Source organism: Platichthys flesus, chromosome 15 (genome assembly GCF_949316205.1).
Source record: "Platichthys flesus chromosome 15, fPlaFle2.1, whole genome shotgun sequence".
Classification (NCBI taxonomy): domain Eukaryota; kingdom Metazoa; phylum Chordata; class Actinopteri; order Pleuronectiformes; family Pleuronectidae; genus Platichthys; species Platichthys flesus.
The window spans coordinates 12060900-12077761 of record NC_084959.1 but is presented as its reverse complement, the minus strand read 5'-3'; the positions used below and the strand labels follow the sequence as shown (position 1 = coordinate 12077761).

Below are 16862 nucleotides of genomic sequence, written 5' to 3'. Positions count from 1 at the left end.
TAGTCTACACAGACGGGGACAAGTGTTGCATCATTGGGGGTTTTTCTCTCTGTGCAGACATGTCTTCTTTACCAGGTCAGTACCCGGTGTCCTTTTCTTTAAAGAAAAGGACACCGGGTGATAAATTGAATGTTGAATTGGATGTTTAATTGAAGTCATTATCTATGTACAATGAACTTCAGTGTGCTTGTCGTACCATGTTTGCTTTGATTGTGCATTGGGTACTCCAGAGGTGATGCACAGCAAACAGCTGTAATTTGTAGGGGCTGCTCAGGTCAGCCTAGGCATGAAATTGTAAATCTCGGAGAGGGAGTCAGTGTGTGTTTGTGTGTACAAGGGGGGGGGGGCATATTGGCCAGCCCCCGGTTGACCCTTGTTCACCTCGTCTCGCTCCGCCTCGCATGGGTCTTCTCCTAAACATGTGTGCAGCTGTCAGCTGGAGAGTATTGGTGAGTGAGTCTGTTGTATGTATGTGTACTTGTGTGTTTGGACAACATCACTTTTTTTGTTGTTTCAGTGTTTTTTTTTTCCCCCAGAGGAGAAAAAGTTATCACAATAGACGATGATTATTTGTCTTTAGCATAACCTATAACAAACAACCGAGTATGAAATATGCACGTACACTTTAGAATATTAAAATTGTCTAAAAACAGAATGAATTTGTAAGGCAGGGTAGTTTTATTTATTTATGAAAGTACATTTCACACACAGGGGTCGATACTAGGTGCTCGTCAGAGACATTCAAAACCACACAGAGAAATTAATAGAAATATACTTAAAATAAGAAAGTACAGTTTAAAGCAATTTCAAGAAAATAAAAGAGATAAAAGTAGAATAAAGAAAAAAAATTGATTAAAATTGTATTCGAATTTAAGTGGTTTCCAGTATTGCTTAAGTGCCGCCGGAGATTAAAGAATTGTGATGAAAGCTTTTTCTTACTAATCTTGGTGATCTTGCTGCGATGTTTTATATTACTTCAGGTACTTTTATTGCAGCAAAGCCACAGTGAAATTTGTCCTGTCTATTAGTCTCAGGCAACGTTGATCAGGTCTCTAGTGACAACATCTGGCGGTCACATGAGAGAGCTGTTGGCTCGGTCCACAGAGATGATGACCGGCTCTATCGCTTTTTCTCACGCTTTCTTGCTAAAATAAGCAATTATATATCGCGAACCGAACTACAATCAAGTTTGTGTCTGTTGTGATTAATAACCTCGAGTCTTTTTTCTTTCTCTCTCTGTCTCTTTCAGTTGCGGCTCCCAAGTTAAAACCGATGAGGAATCCAATAATAGTGGACGAGGGGAAACGGCTCACAGTAAAGTGTGAGGCCACAGGGAACCCTCTCCCCACCTACAGATGGTTCAAAGATGGCACCGAGCTGAAGAAAAACAAAAAAGTCAAAATACGGAACAGCCCGTGAGTACAAATCACCCGTGTCCTGTAAACATTACACGGGTTGTGTGAGATGAAAAGAAAGTGGAAAAGCTGCCGTTTGAAAGTCCTTTTAAAAAATCCTCATAAATAGAGAAATGAAATTAGGATATGAATAGGCTTCCATCGATGTGTTATCTGAACTGGATACAAGACTTTCCTTTGGATAAAAGCAGCCCTGACAATATATGACAAAGTAAAGGGGATTTTTACACTTAAACATTAACAACACAGAGAGTTATTATGGACCTTGTTGTAGTTTGTCCTGTCAAAGGTTTTACTGACATCTGTTGCAGTGTCACAGTTGGCATTAGGGAATATTGGCAGCCAATGAATGCATCCATGGTCCGCTCTCTCTCAGTCAAGAGGGCTAATCATAATATAATAGAGGCAACTTATCATCATGCTTTTATCCTGTAACCATCCTTAGAACACACAGTGCTGCCAGTGATGATTCACTGTGTAGATGCCACACTTTGGCGTCAGACAAAGTCATTACACGTGCATGGAGGCGAAGAGGCTGTGCCTGGCTGTCGCTCGCCCTGTGCCCTGCCTCTCCCTGTCCCCCGTGTTTCCACTTGTTGCGTTTCCATGCTGTTTCCTCCCTGCCCCGATTCCCCTGACTCAGCTGTGCGAGTGTTTTTCTCCCACAGGAAAAACTCCAGAGTCCAGATCAGCAAAGCTCAACTGGAGGATTCTGGGAATTACACATGTGTGGTGGAGAACCCGCTGGGAAAGGAGAACTCCACTGGCACCGTAAACGTCCAAAGCAGTGAGTACCGACTCCTAAGCAACAAGCGAAGTGGCGCAGATGTACTGGCATTGTTGTTGCTGTTGTGACTGTTCTCTTGCCAATTGAGAGATCCAGAGGAGCCTTTGCAAACAGGCATGTAACGATGGTAACATGCATGAAGAACAACTGTCCACACATGTGCCTCCGGGCACATTAATCAGTGGAACCGAACATTTTGCTCTGGAGCTGAGTGGAGTTGAGATGCTATGTTTGGTGTGACCTCTTGGTCTCTCAGTCACTGCAGTTTGCTGGAAGGGTCAAAATCCTGCTCCTCTGTCACTGGCACACACCAAACCCAGCAGACTACAGAGTCTAATTCTAAAACGTAGCTTGACAGAAAAGGAAAGTTGCAATAAAGAAGTCGTCGGCGTGTGTGATAGCATCGAACACACTCCCTCAGTAGCAGTGTGTGTGAGTTGTGCAGAGCGCCGCAGCAGATGAAAGGGTTTTGATAGCAGCTGTCTCCATCTGGTGAGGTGGTGAGTTTGTGTTTGTTCCGACCAGTGTGGGTAGTGTGTGTGTGTGTGTGTGTGTGTGTGTGTGTGTGTGTGTGTGTGTGTGTGTGTGTGTGTGTGTGTGTGTGTGTGTGTGTGTGCGTGTGTGCGTGTGTGCGTGTGGTGTGTGTGTGTGTGTGTGTGTGTGTGTGTGTGTGTGTGTGTGTGTGTGTGTGTGTGTGTGTGTGGGTGTGTGTGTGTGGAGCTGATGTGGGTAGCTTGTTGTCTGAGTGGATGGAGCCGCTATAAGAAGAAAAAAGAAGATATAAGAGCCTTGCACAGCTGAAACATTTAAGGAAGGACCTGATGTTGTCTGCTGCTTGTCTGGCACACATGAGTCAGGACGAGTGGTCAATGTGCTCAAGGAGCTGCAGCTTCCTGTTGGCACCTGTGGGTTCACCTGGCTCCTCTCACTGAGGACTGCTGAACAACGTCTCGAGATGTTGATACGGCGGAGATGAGAGGCTGTGGCGTTGGACAGATTCATAAATTGACATTTTAAACATATATACAGTTATATAGAACGACCAAACAAGACAGCCGCTTCAGTTCGTCCATTCTCTCAAGTTTTCATCAACTACCTCCGTTAGTCTTCTCCTTGGTCTTTGTCGCTATCTCCAGCTCCGACATTTTCTATTGACCACCAACTTTCGCTCTAAGTATTAGTTAATTGCACTAAAATCGGGGCAAGGCCTCAAGCCGCAGAGGCCGGGGTTCGATCTTACCTGTGGCCCTGTATGAATGCCCCCCCCCCCCACACTCTCTCTCTTTATCCCTCTTTCCCAGCCTTACTCTGTTCTATCCATTTAAGGTGATCAAAAAAACAAAAAATAAATAAAAACTCATCTTGGACCTTTTTGGACCGCGTCACAGTAACGTGTGCTATGCTACATCTTTTTTTCATGGAACAAAAGTAACAATGATGATAAACAGCGTTTGTCTATACATTCACTGTACTGCTTTGCTTTTGGAGAATCGATGAGTTGTGAAAATAATGATGCACCGAGGGAGGTTCCTCTCATCACCACCACGGAGGAGATACTCTCATTCTCATCGCTGACCTTGACAACAGGCAGATTCTTTTTTTTCTTTTTTTTTTTCTAAACATCCTCACACTGGCATGAGAGGTGTAGCTGCCAGGGGGGACAGAGAGGGACTGGAGTTCAGCCATCACTCAGTGTCCTTGTATTAACATTCAGGCACAGGAATCACTCCCCCTCCTCGCTTTACATTTGGTCAGGGCCACCTTTTAGAGCCATTGTTTACTGTTAACACACCTAAGCTGCATGGGCTGCGTTGTTTGAGTGTAGCGGCTGTTTTCATATAAAGAAAGGGCCCATTGTGCTCAAAAAGGCGGAGATCCGCCGTATTCCTCCAGCTTGAAAGTTTGATTTCAAACAAAAAATCATAAAATGAAGAAGTCATCCATCTTGCAATTTAAATGGGGCTGCACATTTCCTCTATTTTTATTTTCCGGTCATGTAAAAATCTTCAGCGGGGTTTTATAGCCAGATCGTGTGACTTATACTTTACGCTTGTTATGACACTTGGCTTCATTCCATTTCCGTGATATATTTGCTTTTACTCACAGGCGTGTAATAATCGAAATAGGAAGTGACTCAAGATGACAAGTCACACATGCAGGGCTCACATTTAGGAAATATTTATTTCAGTGACAGCTATCACTGACTCATAATCATGTATTATGGCAATTAAATAAAAGAAGGTTAAATCATGCTATGCGCCCAGCAAAGGTCGGGGGGGAATCCCTGGTGGTAGCACCTGTTTGCCTGCGTGTTCAATGAAGGCTTATGAACTGCAGAGGCCCATGAAACTCTATATGATGGTCCTTGCAGGCAAACGTGCTGGCAATACAGCAATATCAAAGCAAATCTTATATTACAAAGCAATGAACAAGTGGGCCATGATGCACAGTAGCCATGATGGATAGAAGAGTTCCCTGTGCAATGATACAGAACACGAGTGTGCTGTGTTTTCATTCACACTCTTCAGGACGAGGAAAACGTGATATCACTGCATCTGCTGCAACATGTGGGCTACGGTTTGAAGCCAGAGAGCATGTGTATACTTTTCTCACTCACATTGGCCTGTTTGTGTGTGTGTTTGTGTGTGTGTGTGTGTGTGTGTGTGTGTGTGTGTGTGTGTGTGTATCTGCAGGAAGCATCCCTGTGTGTTCTTTGTGCGAGTGTCTGTCAGCACTGACATTCGCTCAAATCACTCCTGGATATTCCAACAATGGCATCATTGTATGTCCTATAATGTGCAGTGATCGCTAGATGTCTGTCTCTTGTGTGTTTGTGCTTGTGCTTGTGTGCTTGTGTTTGTGTGTGTGTGTGTGTGTGAGAGTGTGTGTTTGTGTGTGTGTGTGTTTGTGTGTCTGTGTGTGTGTGTGTGTGTGTGTTTGTTCACCGTTCAATAAAAAAGTCCCATTGTGTTACAGCAGCACGCCTAGTTCCGTCATGCTTCAGGGGAGAAGGCAAGACAGGGCGAATCGGGGGAGGTATGTCCATGGGCAGGGGGAGGGTTCCGCTGGAGCCACACACGTCAATAAAGGGAAATGGCAGCAAATTGTGCACATTGCTGTGATCATCATGTGCTGATGAGTGGCTGGAGCGGACAGATGCTGGACAGTGAACGACTGAGACAATGATGTGATTCCTGAGGTTGGATTTCAATAAACAAACATGTGTTGCTTTGCCCCGATTCCAATGCAGAGGAGCTGGAATTTGGTTAGAACGAGAGCCGCTTCTCCTCCTGAAAGTCGGAGAGAGAAACGGCTGTTGTGTTGAAGGGCTGCAGTGGAGTAAGCTCGCCTGCTGCAGTATGTTGCCGAAGCAGCATGTAGCCGCAGTATTATCTGTGTATGTGTGCCTTCTAGGGAAAGAGCGCGAGGGGAGGGGTGCAGATGTAGATGGACAGAGAGAGAGCAAAAAAAAAGAAAGAAGAAGAGAGCGTCCATAAAGGAGAGGGGGTGGGGGGGGGTACAAAACGGGGGGGGGGGGGGGGGGGAATTCATGACAGAAAGCAGACGGGGTAGAGAGCGAGAAGGGAGGGATGAGACGAAGACTGTGCGGAAGAGAGGGAGAAAAGTACGAAGAGGAAGGAAGACAAGAGCCCGCTGTGTTGCGGAGGAGACCTTCACACTCCTTTTAGAATGCCGTTAGTGCTCGCCACAGCTTTGTGTGAGGCACCATCCCACTGTATCTGATGTCCACCGTCAGGTGTGAGGTGCACAGCTTTTCTCCACCTGTGCTGTAACCTCTCACAGTGTCTGGGCGTGCGAGACGAACTCGACTGTGCTTCATCAATGTGAGGATGCCCTCATAAGAGATACCGGAAACCTGGACACAGAAAAACGAGCGATCAGAGAAACAGCAGCTCGGCCTGGCGGCATCATCCTGAGCCGCTCGGTGAGGTACAGTGGAGCACATGGCTGTGCCTGCCTGCTGCCTGCTCGGGGTAAGGGCAGACTTTGTGAAACCATCACTCAGCTCCACCACATGGTGAATACAGGCCACCACAGCCCATCTCAGCAGCTCACACAGCCTCCTGCACTGCACTGATTTGAGTCAGTGTTGCGTTAATGTGTGTGTGTGAGAGGTTTATCTCTTAAAATAGGATTTTACATTATTTAATTACATTTTTAATATTTTTCCCGATTTTTGGGGACTTAAATGTTCCTCTTTTGCATCTGATCGTGTTGAAATGGCAACACTGTCAGAATGAAGCTGCACCAAACACAACGAGGCATTTCATCAACGAGTTTGAACAAAGGCACTTTGACGTGATCTCCACATTTATCGAGTACACAAGGAGTGCCAGATGAGCCTGACAGCCCCGCGGAGGGATTAAATCAGAGCTGCCTCCACATTCCTCAAATAAGAATTCCATTTAACATAAAGTGTGTCATGTAAAGGTGTATGTGGAATCGCTGCCACGTGCTATAAACATCAAATTAACCCTCATTGCTGATGGTGCATGTCGCTGGTCATTACTCAACCCTTATCAATATTTGTGTAGCAAGACTAATGCAACATCCTTGGAACTCGGAGCCGAGTTGTTTCACCGTTAGTGTTAGACGTCGCCTTGGGTGTAAAAAAAAAACAAGTTCAGGGCTGAACCTAAACCAGACGTTTAACCCGTCATGCATTTTAAAGCACAAACAGCACTTTGTGGCCTCATGCCAGCCGTTGAATGATTGGATGTGTATGTGGATTTTGTTCTTGTCTTTTTTGATTGGCCAATAGAAGAGAAACACGTGCCGTCAGTCTATGTGGAATTATTCAGCGCGGAGAGCTGGACGTTCTGCCGAGTAGCTTGTCATCGACATCTCGGCCGTAAGACGCATCTTCTCTTTGGCTGCACTTAAGCAACATGACATAGATCAATCACTGGAATGATGTTTAAGTTCTTTTCTGAAGCCACAAGGTTTTTCCTCCATGCTTTTTTGAGTTCGGCATTGTTCAAAAATATAAAACAGTTTACAGGATATGTGTGTGTGCTTGTGTGTGTCTCCTGGTGGTCCAAACGATCATGTGTGCATTTTGGCTGTTTCTGTAACAATTGCTGCCTTTTCCAGAGCGCTGTTTTCAGCCTCATGCACAACACCCCCCCAGAGTAGAGGGCCAGGGACCATTTGTTGTCCATGTGGTCTGACCTCTAGCCTGTAATCAGTCTGGCATGGTAAGACCTGCTGGCCTTCAGCGCAGCGGTGTAGTATATCATCAACTGTTTTCTATAAGGCCAGTGTGAAGGAGCAGCGCTAGTCAAAGTTTGCTCGGCTCCACGTGGCTTCAGATTAAGGCCTGCCATTATCCTACAGGCTGCAGTGTTGTGATAAGCGCTTGTGAGGCAGTCATGTGTCTGCGGGCTGCAGGTCACATCCTTGGGGGGTGCTGTGCGCAGCTCCACTGAGAGAGTGTGTGAGCGTCCAGGAATGTGTTGATGGAAATCACAGCTGAACATGTGATTGCTCCAGCCTCAGCAGTCATGCTGGGCCCCACCAGCCACAATTTCGCGCATGCACGCACGCACACACACCGGCCCCCCCACACACATTGGTGCCCAGACATACGTGTGCACATACCTTTTACACGCTTTCACTCCCCATCCTGAAGTCAATCACAGTGGCCCCAGAGCCCCGCACCCACATCACAAAACCTAAGGCCTAAAACAACATTTTAGCAAACCGTTTGTTGCGATAGAAACTCTACAGGGTCCCGTAGAAACGCTTGTCACTTTTAACTCATATCACAGTTTAATCTCTGCTCCCAGTTACCTCATCCCTCAGATCTCGTATATATGCTGAATCTGGCCACAGCAGGACGTGAAGGTACTGTCTTGTGTCCAATTCATCAATTCATCGCACATCACAGAAAAGCCATTGTTTCATTAATCGATGTTTACGTGTCAAGAATTAAAGCTAGGGTTGGCAATCCTGGCAAAGCTACTAGCAAGAGCAGGCTACACTTTGAAAATATGCAGCCAATACATCCCACCCTCTCCTCAAAGCTAAGGCGCCAACACACATGAACATACACTGAATGACAACTGCTAGAAGACGACTTTTCCATGACTCACTTGTTAACTGACTGTCGTCTCTGCTTCAGTGGTTTATGTCTCTCAGGTTTGTGAAGAGCCCGCTAAAGCCCATTAAGAGCAGCTCGGTTAGTGACTGACGGGTTTGCCAACTAATTATTTCATTGGTTGGATGGAAATGATTGGTCGTGTTTTTCATAGTCCTGTGAGGGCCACAGACAATGGCTTTTTGTCTCTATTTCTAGGCAACTTTATTTATTGATGGTTATCGGGACAACAAGTAAGATAAAGTCTTTTAGAAACAAGTTGCCAACCCTACTTCTGAAGGTTGATTGAAAGACCCAATGAAGTTTAGAAACCCAGACAAACAAGTTTAGCATATTTCTGCACATTTCAAAATAATGTCATAAAATGATGCTGGCTTCATGTAGTCTTTGCCTTTATAGGACACAACTATAAGGAGTCTGTATTTTACTTTTTCAGATTAAACTCTGTTATTCAAGCATTATTAGAATCCTGATTTGTTTACTTGCCATTTTAGCCTGGTTAAAATCATATTCAATGCCCTTTATAGTCGGGTTCACTCCTAATATTTGCTGAAGATAGTTGGGGTCAAGCAGATGACATCACAGTCACCAGTAAAAACAAACTCCCACAGATCTTTTTATGTTTTCTTCCAGTAAGTCTTTATAGCTGTTCTACGTAAGTGAAACATTACAGTAAGTGCTACTTTGAACAGATAAACAAAAACTTCCTCCTCTCCTTCTGTGTTTCTCTTTTAAAAGCAAAACTTACTCACCCCTACTACGCAAGCAACAAGATAAACTCATCTCTAATGACGCTACAGGATGTTAGTGGTGGCCGTGGCTGAATGTGGAGCATCTGTAAGCCGGTCAATTGTATTGATCGCTGTGGGTAAGCAACGGCAGCAGCAGCAGCCATGTCTGAGAGGAACAGGCCTTCACATCTGCCAGGCGGCGTGTATTTACAGGCCACTGGAGAACAGCTTGTCAGGTTCTGTGGATCAAGCCGCCGGGCTATTAGTCATGCCCACTTTTTCAAAATTATGCTCAGTCCTGGGGTCTGGACAGACATTCCTCCGAGGTGGCCCTTGGTGATTGCTCTGGAATCTCAGGTCTTGTCAGTGGGCGGGTTTGATGGCAAGATCAGGATCCAGTTTGGGCTCTGTGGAGCAAATAGGATATTGTAATCTAAAAAACACACACACAGGAGGAAACACACTGTTGTTAGACTGATGTTTTTAAAAAAAGATGCTTTTTGTGTACCTTCTCAAAGGTACACATAAAAGTTATCTGAGATAAAAACAGAAGAATCTTAATTTCGCTCCCTCTTAAAAGTGTTACAATGTATAGTGTCCTTACATTGACAACAGAAAACTAACAGTTTAAAATGTATTTATTATTTCCACAGTCCATGTGAGAGTGTTATCACTGTTAATGAGATGTTATTACTTGTCTGACATCACGTGGTACCTCGGGACAGCTGGAGTCTATCAGAGTTCAAACCTTGTTTTGAAGTTCACCCACAACAATGTTTAGCTCTTGGCACGGTCATAAAATCGTCACTTCGCCCACACTAGTGTCTTGTTTTTGTTTATAATCGGGGCTTTTCTGTGTTAGTGGCCAGCATCTGGTGCGACGGGAAGATCATGAGTAAAAGGAAGACGTTTATGTCACGGGGCGGACCAACGCCCACGGCATCGTACAGGCACGCATCATGCTGTCATGCAGCATCACTGAGGCATCATCAAATGAGCTCAGTGTTTACATGCACCACAGGACAGAGGAGGACTTGAACACTCGATTTGAATATCATCCTATGAAATGTTTAAATCAATGTGCTTTTTCATCATGCGTGTAATAATGTAATAATTGCATGTGAAGACACTTAGTATATGTGCGCCTGAGCAAAGCTGCTGCAACAATTACGAGGGAAGTTCCCAAATACTGATCTTAATCTTTGTTTAGTTTTTTATGTATTTATCCCTTTTTCTTGACACAGCAATTTGAGGAAAATGTACCGAGACGTCCTTTTAACCTCAGGTTAATCCGACAGAGGACAAGTAACACAAGGTGGCTGACGCATAAAACACACATCAGCCCTCTAAAATGTCAGTAATTCATTGCATATGGACATAGGCTATGCGTGGTATGAGTCGCCGGCCTTTGATGGCTATGTGCTAATGTGTTGGAGAAGATGCAGCTGCTGGAACCCATCATTTGTAAGAATCAGAGAAAAAAAGGAAGAAAGAAATAGAACGAATGTCAAACTTGCACTAATCCTATCCATCCGATGTGGTAAGCGGGCCCCTCTCAATCCAATCCCTTTGAGAGGAACAACCAAGTTATTGAAAATCAAACCGCATCTCACTTGTTAGGGTATCCAGTAATCTGGCTGTGTTATGTGGGACACTTAAGCCCCTCAGTGTGAATGAGTGGGGATATTGCTATGTGTGCGGACGGAAGCAGCTGTTACACTTGAAAAGCTGAGTGATGTGAGCAGGAGGTGACATGAGGTTCTTGCTGTGTGCGGGGCTTTGTTAACTCTTCCCGGGGCTCGAGGACGAAACCTATCTGGGCCTTCATTTAATAGCATAATAAAAGATTTCCATTCAGCCGCCCCTCAGCTGTCCTGGTGGTCTATTTCCCGATGGTGACCCCAACTGTGGGTGACTGTGCTGGACTCGGTTCCAAATAACGAACAAGCAACTGCTGTGTTTGTTGATACGAGGGGAAGCTACCGGCCCACAAACATCATTAGGCATGATCTGTCCTAAAAAGCTTGCTTGTACTGAGTCAGTAATAATTTGCAGTTACTTGGAAGTGCGGCAAGCTCAATCAGTGTGTTGACAACAGGTCGGTGAGTAAACCATTGTCACCCCACATCAAACAGAATCCCTGTTCCTGTTTCCTTGTGCTCGAGTTTTCTTTGAGCACCAGAGAAACGTATACTTACCATTCCACCGCTTGTAGGTCAGGAGCGCAGTACTATAGTTTGCTTGCCACAGCTGTGCCTCATCCTAAACCTCCCATTACTCCATCATGCTTCTTCCTTTTGTCAGTGATTTTGCAACTGCGTTCACCGCATCACCGTGTCTGTCGGGGTGACCAGGTTCTCGGATCCTCCGTGAGCAGCGGGCCCGTCTCCCCCCTTTGGAGTGTGCAGGTGTGGAGCGTAGAGGGAATGGCCCTCGCTTTAATTACCGATACACTCATGGTGAACTCATCCTTTAGTATACAGAGAGCGGGCAGCCTGACAAAACAGCGGTGCTCGCCTGTTTTCAGGACGTACAGCGAGTGTGGGTGGTGTGTGTATATAAGAGTGAAGGAGGGCTGCAGCACACACACATATGTACGCAGAAGATTGTGTGCTTTCTATCTTTTCGGGGGAATAGCAGTGGGAGAACCTTGCAGCAGCTGGCCACTACTGTAGCTGTGAACACAAGACCCAAATAAGGACCTGTGGAATACGCCTGTATCTGGTACAAGGTTGCAAAGTCTGCCCTTTCTCAGAAATGACGGCCAGCTGTTGAAGGTGGAGGACAATGAGGACACACGGTTACTTCACTTTTTGTCCTTTTCAAAGCGGTAACATTATCTATACTATTCATATCATATTCCTAGATTACATTTAAACAATTTAGACCTAAGGTGCAGACTTAAAACAGGGTTTTCTGAAAAGCCTGCAACATATCCTCTGAAGCCGATAGAGACATGGAATAGGAAACGTTTCATAGCAAGTCCAGCCTAAAAATGTCTCTTACCCACCGAGCCTTGAGCAGTGGGTTAAAAGTTGTTTTCATCATTGTTTTTGTCAATGGAACCATGTAATCTGCTTCAATGTCACTCCCCTTACTTAGATCCTTAGCCACTGTCTGAAACACCACCCTAAAACAAACGAACTACGTGGCCAATAATGGTTTCCCACAATCCCAATGTCTTTCATTAGTCACATGTATCGAAATCGATGACAGCATAAAGGGAGAAGCACGCATGTCTACATAAAAACCACACAAACACAAACGTGGCACCCAGTCTTTAAGCTACATACACATTGTTCTGTCGGCTCTTAATGCGTTTTTACACAATATTCGTTTGCCCATAAATGTCGCACCAGCGGCATCTTGAACCCAAACCAATGACACACCTTCCTTCACTCATCACGTTCTCAGCAAGGTGTTGCCAATACAGTCTAAGGGTTTTGTGACCACATTCAAAGTGGCGCTACACGATCAGAATGAGAGAAGTTGTGCTTTGTACTCGAGGGCCAAAAAACAACCCAGCCAGCTGCTGTACACACTGGTAAAATTGATCTGTGGTGTTTCCTCTGGCAGTCGGTGCTCCTGTCGGTGGTGGAGAATCCGTGTTAACCGCTTCAGGCGGTAAATGTGACTTCCTAAGACTTAGTCCAGGGGTTTCCTCCCTTTCCTGGGTGCAGCATAAACCCGGGGGCCTGCGAGGCAGCTAGCAGCTAGGTAGCATTGACTGGCACAGACACACTAAGTTGTAGCTCGGGTGTTTCTAGTTTAAAGGAACCTTGGTAAGAAGTTCTGAGAGACGTCACAGTGAAGAAAATTATCGGTGTTTACATCACTGCCGATTGGGTTGGAGCCATCTCACTTCGTAAACATTGGGATGGCCAAGAGTTTTACAGGGAGGGACTCGCATGCACAAACATGAACGCATACCCAGGCTGGCTACCAAAACACACAACACACACTGATGGAGGTTAACTTCTCTGTTCAGGATTTCATTACTCCTCCATGTCTTTACCTGAAAAAGTCATATGTATACAAAACATTTAAGTTACTCTACATAGCCTCTCTATGGTCTTTCCACTTCTTTCCTCAATCTTGTTCAAGTTTAAATCCTATAACTTTTCCCAGTGGTGGTGTTGATTAGATTGAAGATTTTATTTAAATCATCTGGATTTTTGTGGATTCTCTCTGGCTTATTGACCAATTATTTTTGCAATAAAATTCCAATTTAAAGCAGAGTCGCCTCAAAAAGGAAAAAAGTTTATACATTGGGTCACTTTATCAAGTGTTTACATTAAATGCCTCAGAATAAAATCCCCTTGCAGTGGCAAAAAATGAACAAAAAGAGCAAGCATGCAATTATTCGACATTTCTTGAAGAGGTCTCGTGTTCAAAAGCAGATGTGAAGGACCTGGCACATGGTGCAGGAACACAAGACTATTTACACCGATTATTCCATCTGGTCCTCGAATGAGTCCCCTTCAAGTCACAGATTAACTTCTCCGACTTTTACAACCAGTGTTGCCGTCTCACAGGTGAGTTTAGACACAAGCTGGAAGATGACAGAGTGGCTTTATCATGGACGACCAAAAGTCTCTGAGGAAAAACAATACAGACCAGACTGGTGCCATGACTCAGGGAACGAAAGCATCTTAAGCATCATGGATGCAACAGCAGCTGAAAGAACCATGCAGGGGCTGTTCCTGAATAGACAGAGCGGGGAGCTACCCCGTCTGGAACTGGGCCACAGAAAACACCATGTGTCACTTTGTTGCCAACTGCACGCACACACACACACACACACTGGTGCCCGCCAGCAGCCGTATCAGTGCCCGTTTCTGCAGCCGCGCCGTACCCTGCCCTCCATAAGTGAACTACTTTTGCAGTGCATGAGCAGCTGTTGTGCAATCGCAGCACCGGGCTGCTCTTTGATTTCACTTCAGCGCTGAGATGATTGAGGAAGACAAGACCAGGCATATCAGCTATGTGACTGAAAAATGGTAAGAGGAGACAAGAATATAAAAGACGACACACTGGTTGTGGCAGTGGCAGCAAGAGTGGGTGGTAGATTAATGCTCCTGGCAGGAACCATTTTGTTCATTTCTAAACATTCCTGTTTCAAACTTAAGTTGTTTGAATTGTGGATAATTTTCCTATAGAAAAAAGAAAAGTGCACTCTCATTCACAATGGGTTCTTTTGTGCGTCCTACCTACAGTAAATATTTATTTAATTCATCTTTGGGTATTTGTCATGAAATCTCTCTTGCGTATTTAGAACTCAATACAAAATGCTTGAAGCGACAGATACTGGATACTGCTATTGATTGGGTGTGCCTATGTGTGGAAATGGGTGCATGCTTATTTTATGTTGGCTTTGGCATGCTGGGATATGTTCCATCCCAGGCTGGTGACGACCAATCTTCTTTTGCCGTATCTCATCCTTTCTTCCATTGCTGCTCCATTTGTCAGAACTTGAGCTCCTGTCAAAAATAGGTTGAGGCTCAAAATCTGAAAATAAAAAACTCTTTAACTCTTTGTTTAATGAACAAAATGTAAATGTGGGTCAGACTTTCATGCATACAAAAACATGCACAGTCTTGCTTATGTGGAAGCAAGTTCCCAGGGTTTATCTTGTGAAAAGCTAAAACACCACAAACTTATTTTAGATTTTTGAACATGCTTGCTTAATCTCAACCGTCGCCTCGCATCCTCCATCACCACTTCAAACTCATCTCTCAGCAACTTCCCATTCAACCAAAACCACACATCACCAATTTGGTCTTTTGTTCTTCTCCCCCTTATCTGTTTATGTCATTTACCCATTCCATCCAGATTAGACAGTGTTGCAGGAAGGGACATAATACGGTCTGAACAAGTGTAGAAAGAATGCATGCAGCAGGAATCGGCCTCTCGTACAGAGATAAAAGATCTGGGTCCCGGCAGTAACAGGAGACATGTCAGACATTCCCTGCCAGGAGTCGAGAGGTGAGGCGGGGAGCACGGTGCAGAGCTTTTTTCTGGTACATAAAACTGGCTTGTGGAAAAGCTTGTCTGGGTGGCAGAGTCATTACAAAGCTTTTTATGTGACCGCTGAAGGCTCTGTACTTAAGACATTTCTCACTCACTCATCTGATTGTCATTGCCTCGCTTTAATTTGTCCTCCTTGTTTGAATTGTGACGATGATCTTCATTATCTGATAAAAAAAAGGAAAAAAAAGTGAAAGCCTGTGATATTTTAGATGGTAATATTGCAGTATGGTGCCACCTGTTGACATATTACCATCCAACTACTATATTTCTTTAATTTACATCATAGAGTTTTATAAGTGTTGTATTCACATGGCTCTTAACGGAGGGGAATATTGACTTCCTTCACATGCCTTCATCCACTTAGGCTTCCCTGCAGAAATCACTGACTGTCAGAGATGGACCTGGCCTGCGCACTGCTCTCGATCACTGACACTCCCGAATAGGCTACATAATTTATACTTTTTATCTTGATAACATTGCTTTTGAGAGCTGAAACACGAAGCCATAACAAAGTCCAGATGGATCCACCACTCGCTAAATAACTGCCCTGGCTCTCTCCCTGCACAGAATCAAGTCTCTGTCGTGTTGTGAAAATGGCTTTCTGTTCAATCGCAATGCAGAAGTGAAAAAGATCAGGCCAAGCTGAAGTAAATTATCAACATTTGTCATAAATTAGAGAGACGTCTATAACTCTGCACCCCAGACAGGCCAATTGAAAATGTATTTCACGACACAACTTGGCTTTCAGATCAGGGTTTGAAGGGCTATGACTTTTTAGTTTTGTTCATATGCACAGGGTATCTCGTGAGGAAAAAACTGTGCAATGGGGACCCCTCTTTTCATTTTTACGATTTTCCTAGAATCCTTTGGAGAGCGTGGAAAGACAGACATGTTTATGAAGGTTTCCAGATGGTCCTGCTTGCACCCCCAGCTTTTCTCTTCAGCTCTTCGGCCATGAAGGATTAATCAAAGTCAGTGGCAAGGGCTGATGGCTAAACACTGTGGCTCTCTGCGAACCCAGAGAGAACCTCTCTGCAAGTCTCAAACTTAGATTCAGCCCCTGGGCTACAGGACCAAGGAAAGTTGAAACCTGAGGTTAAAGAAAGCGAGCAAACTTTACTAAAGCTTAAGTGCAAATAAACGAACTCTGGTCCTCCCTCCATTTACCCCGCGCTGTGGAGTCGGCCTTGTCGAATACACCTGAACTCTGGTCCCCTTGGTGAGGTGGGGGATTGTGCTGCCCGGCGGCAGACAGACAGCACCATATGGCATGGCGGAGAATGCACCAGAACAAATTGATGGAAGTTGAGTCATTGAGACTCAGGTATTTTATCCCTTCTTTGTTTCATGTAATGATTTTAATCGTCGAGAGTTCATGTCGGATATGAATCCTTGCACTGCGATCTAAGGTGAGTAGAAAATGTCCGGATCAGAATAAAGTTTCTCTTTTATCAACCGTTTTTATTCAACATTAGAAAGATAGTGAGAACCATTAAACACACCCAAGCACACAAGCAAAGTTAAAACATTTCCAAATAAGATAATGCTATTTTTGTGTAATGCTGCTTCAAGATGTTATTCTATTAATGATCACTTCAAAAACAATACAGAGTTGGTTGGAATAAGTGGAGCAGGACTTGATTGTTTTTTGTAGCATACATGACAATGCAATGCGCTCTCTGAGGGATTTCCTTCTGGAGACACATGCAGAAACTCACTGTCACTGTAACCCGTGTGTCATGCAGCGGCTCTGCAGGGCAATGATGCTCAGGCAAAGC

At 44.7% G+C, this 16862-nt stretch overlaps 1 protein-coding gene across 3 annotated transcripts in view; it reads left to right on the top strand.

The window, feature by feature from the left end:
- nrg2a (neuregulin 2a) overlaps positions 1-16862 on the top strand; it is a 71017-nt gene that overhangs the window by 32678 nt on the left and 21477 nt on the right. For all 3 annotated transcript variants that reach the window (XM_062406528.1, XM_062406526.1, XM_062406527.1), the window contains exons 2-3: positions 1250-1415; positions 2084-2202. In XM_062406528.1, the coding sequence (XP_062262512.1) occupies positions 1250-1415; positions 2084-2202 (285 nt within the window). The remainder of the gene's footprint in view (positions 1-1249; positions 1416-2083; positions 2203-16862) is intronic.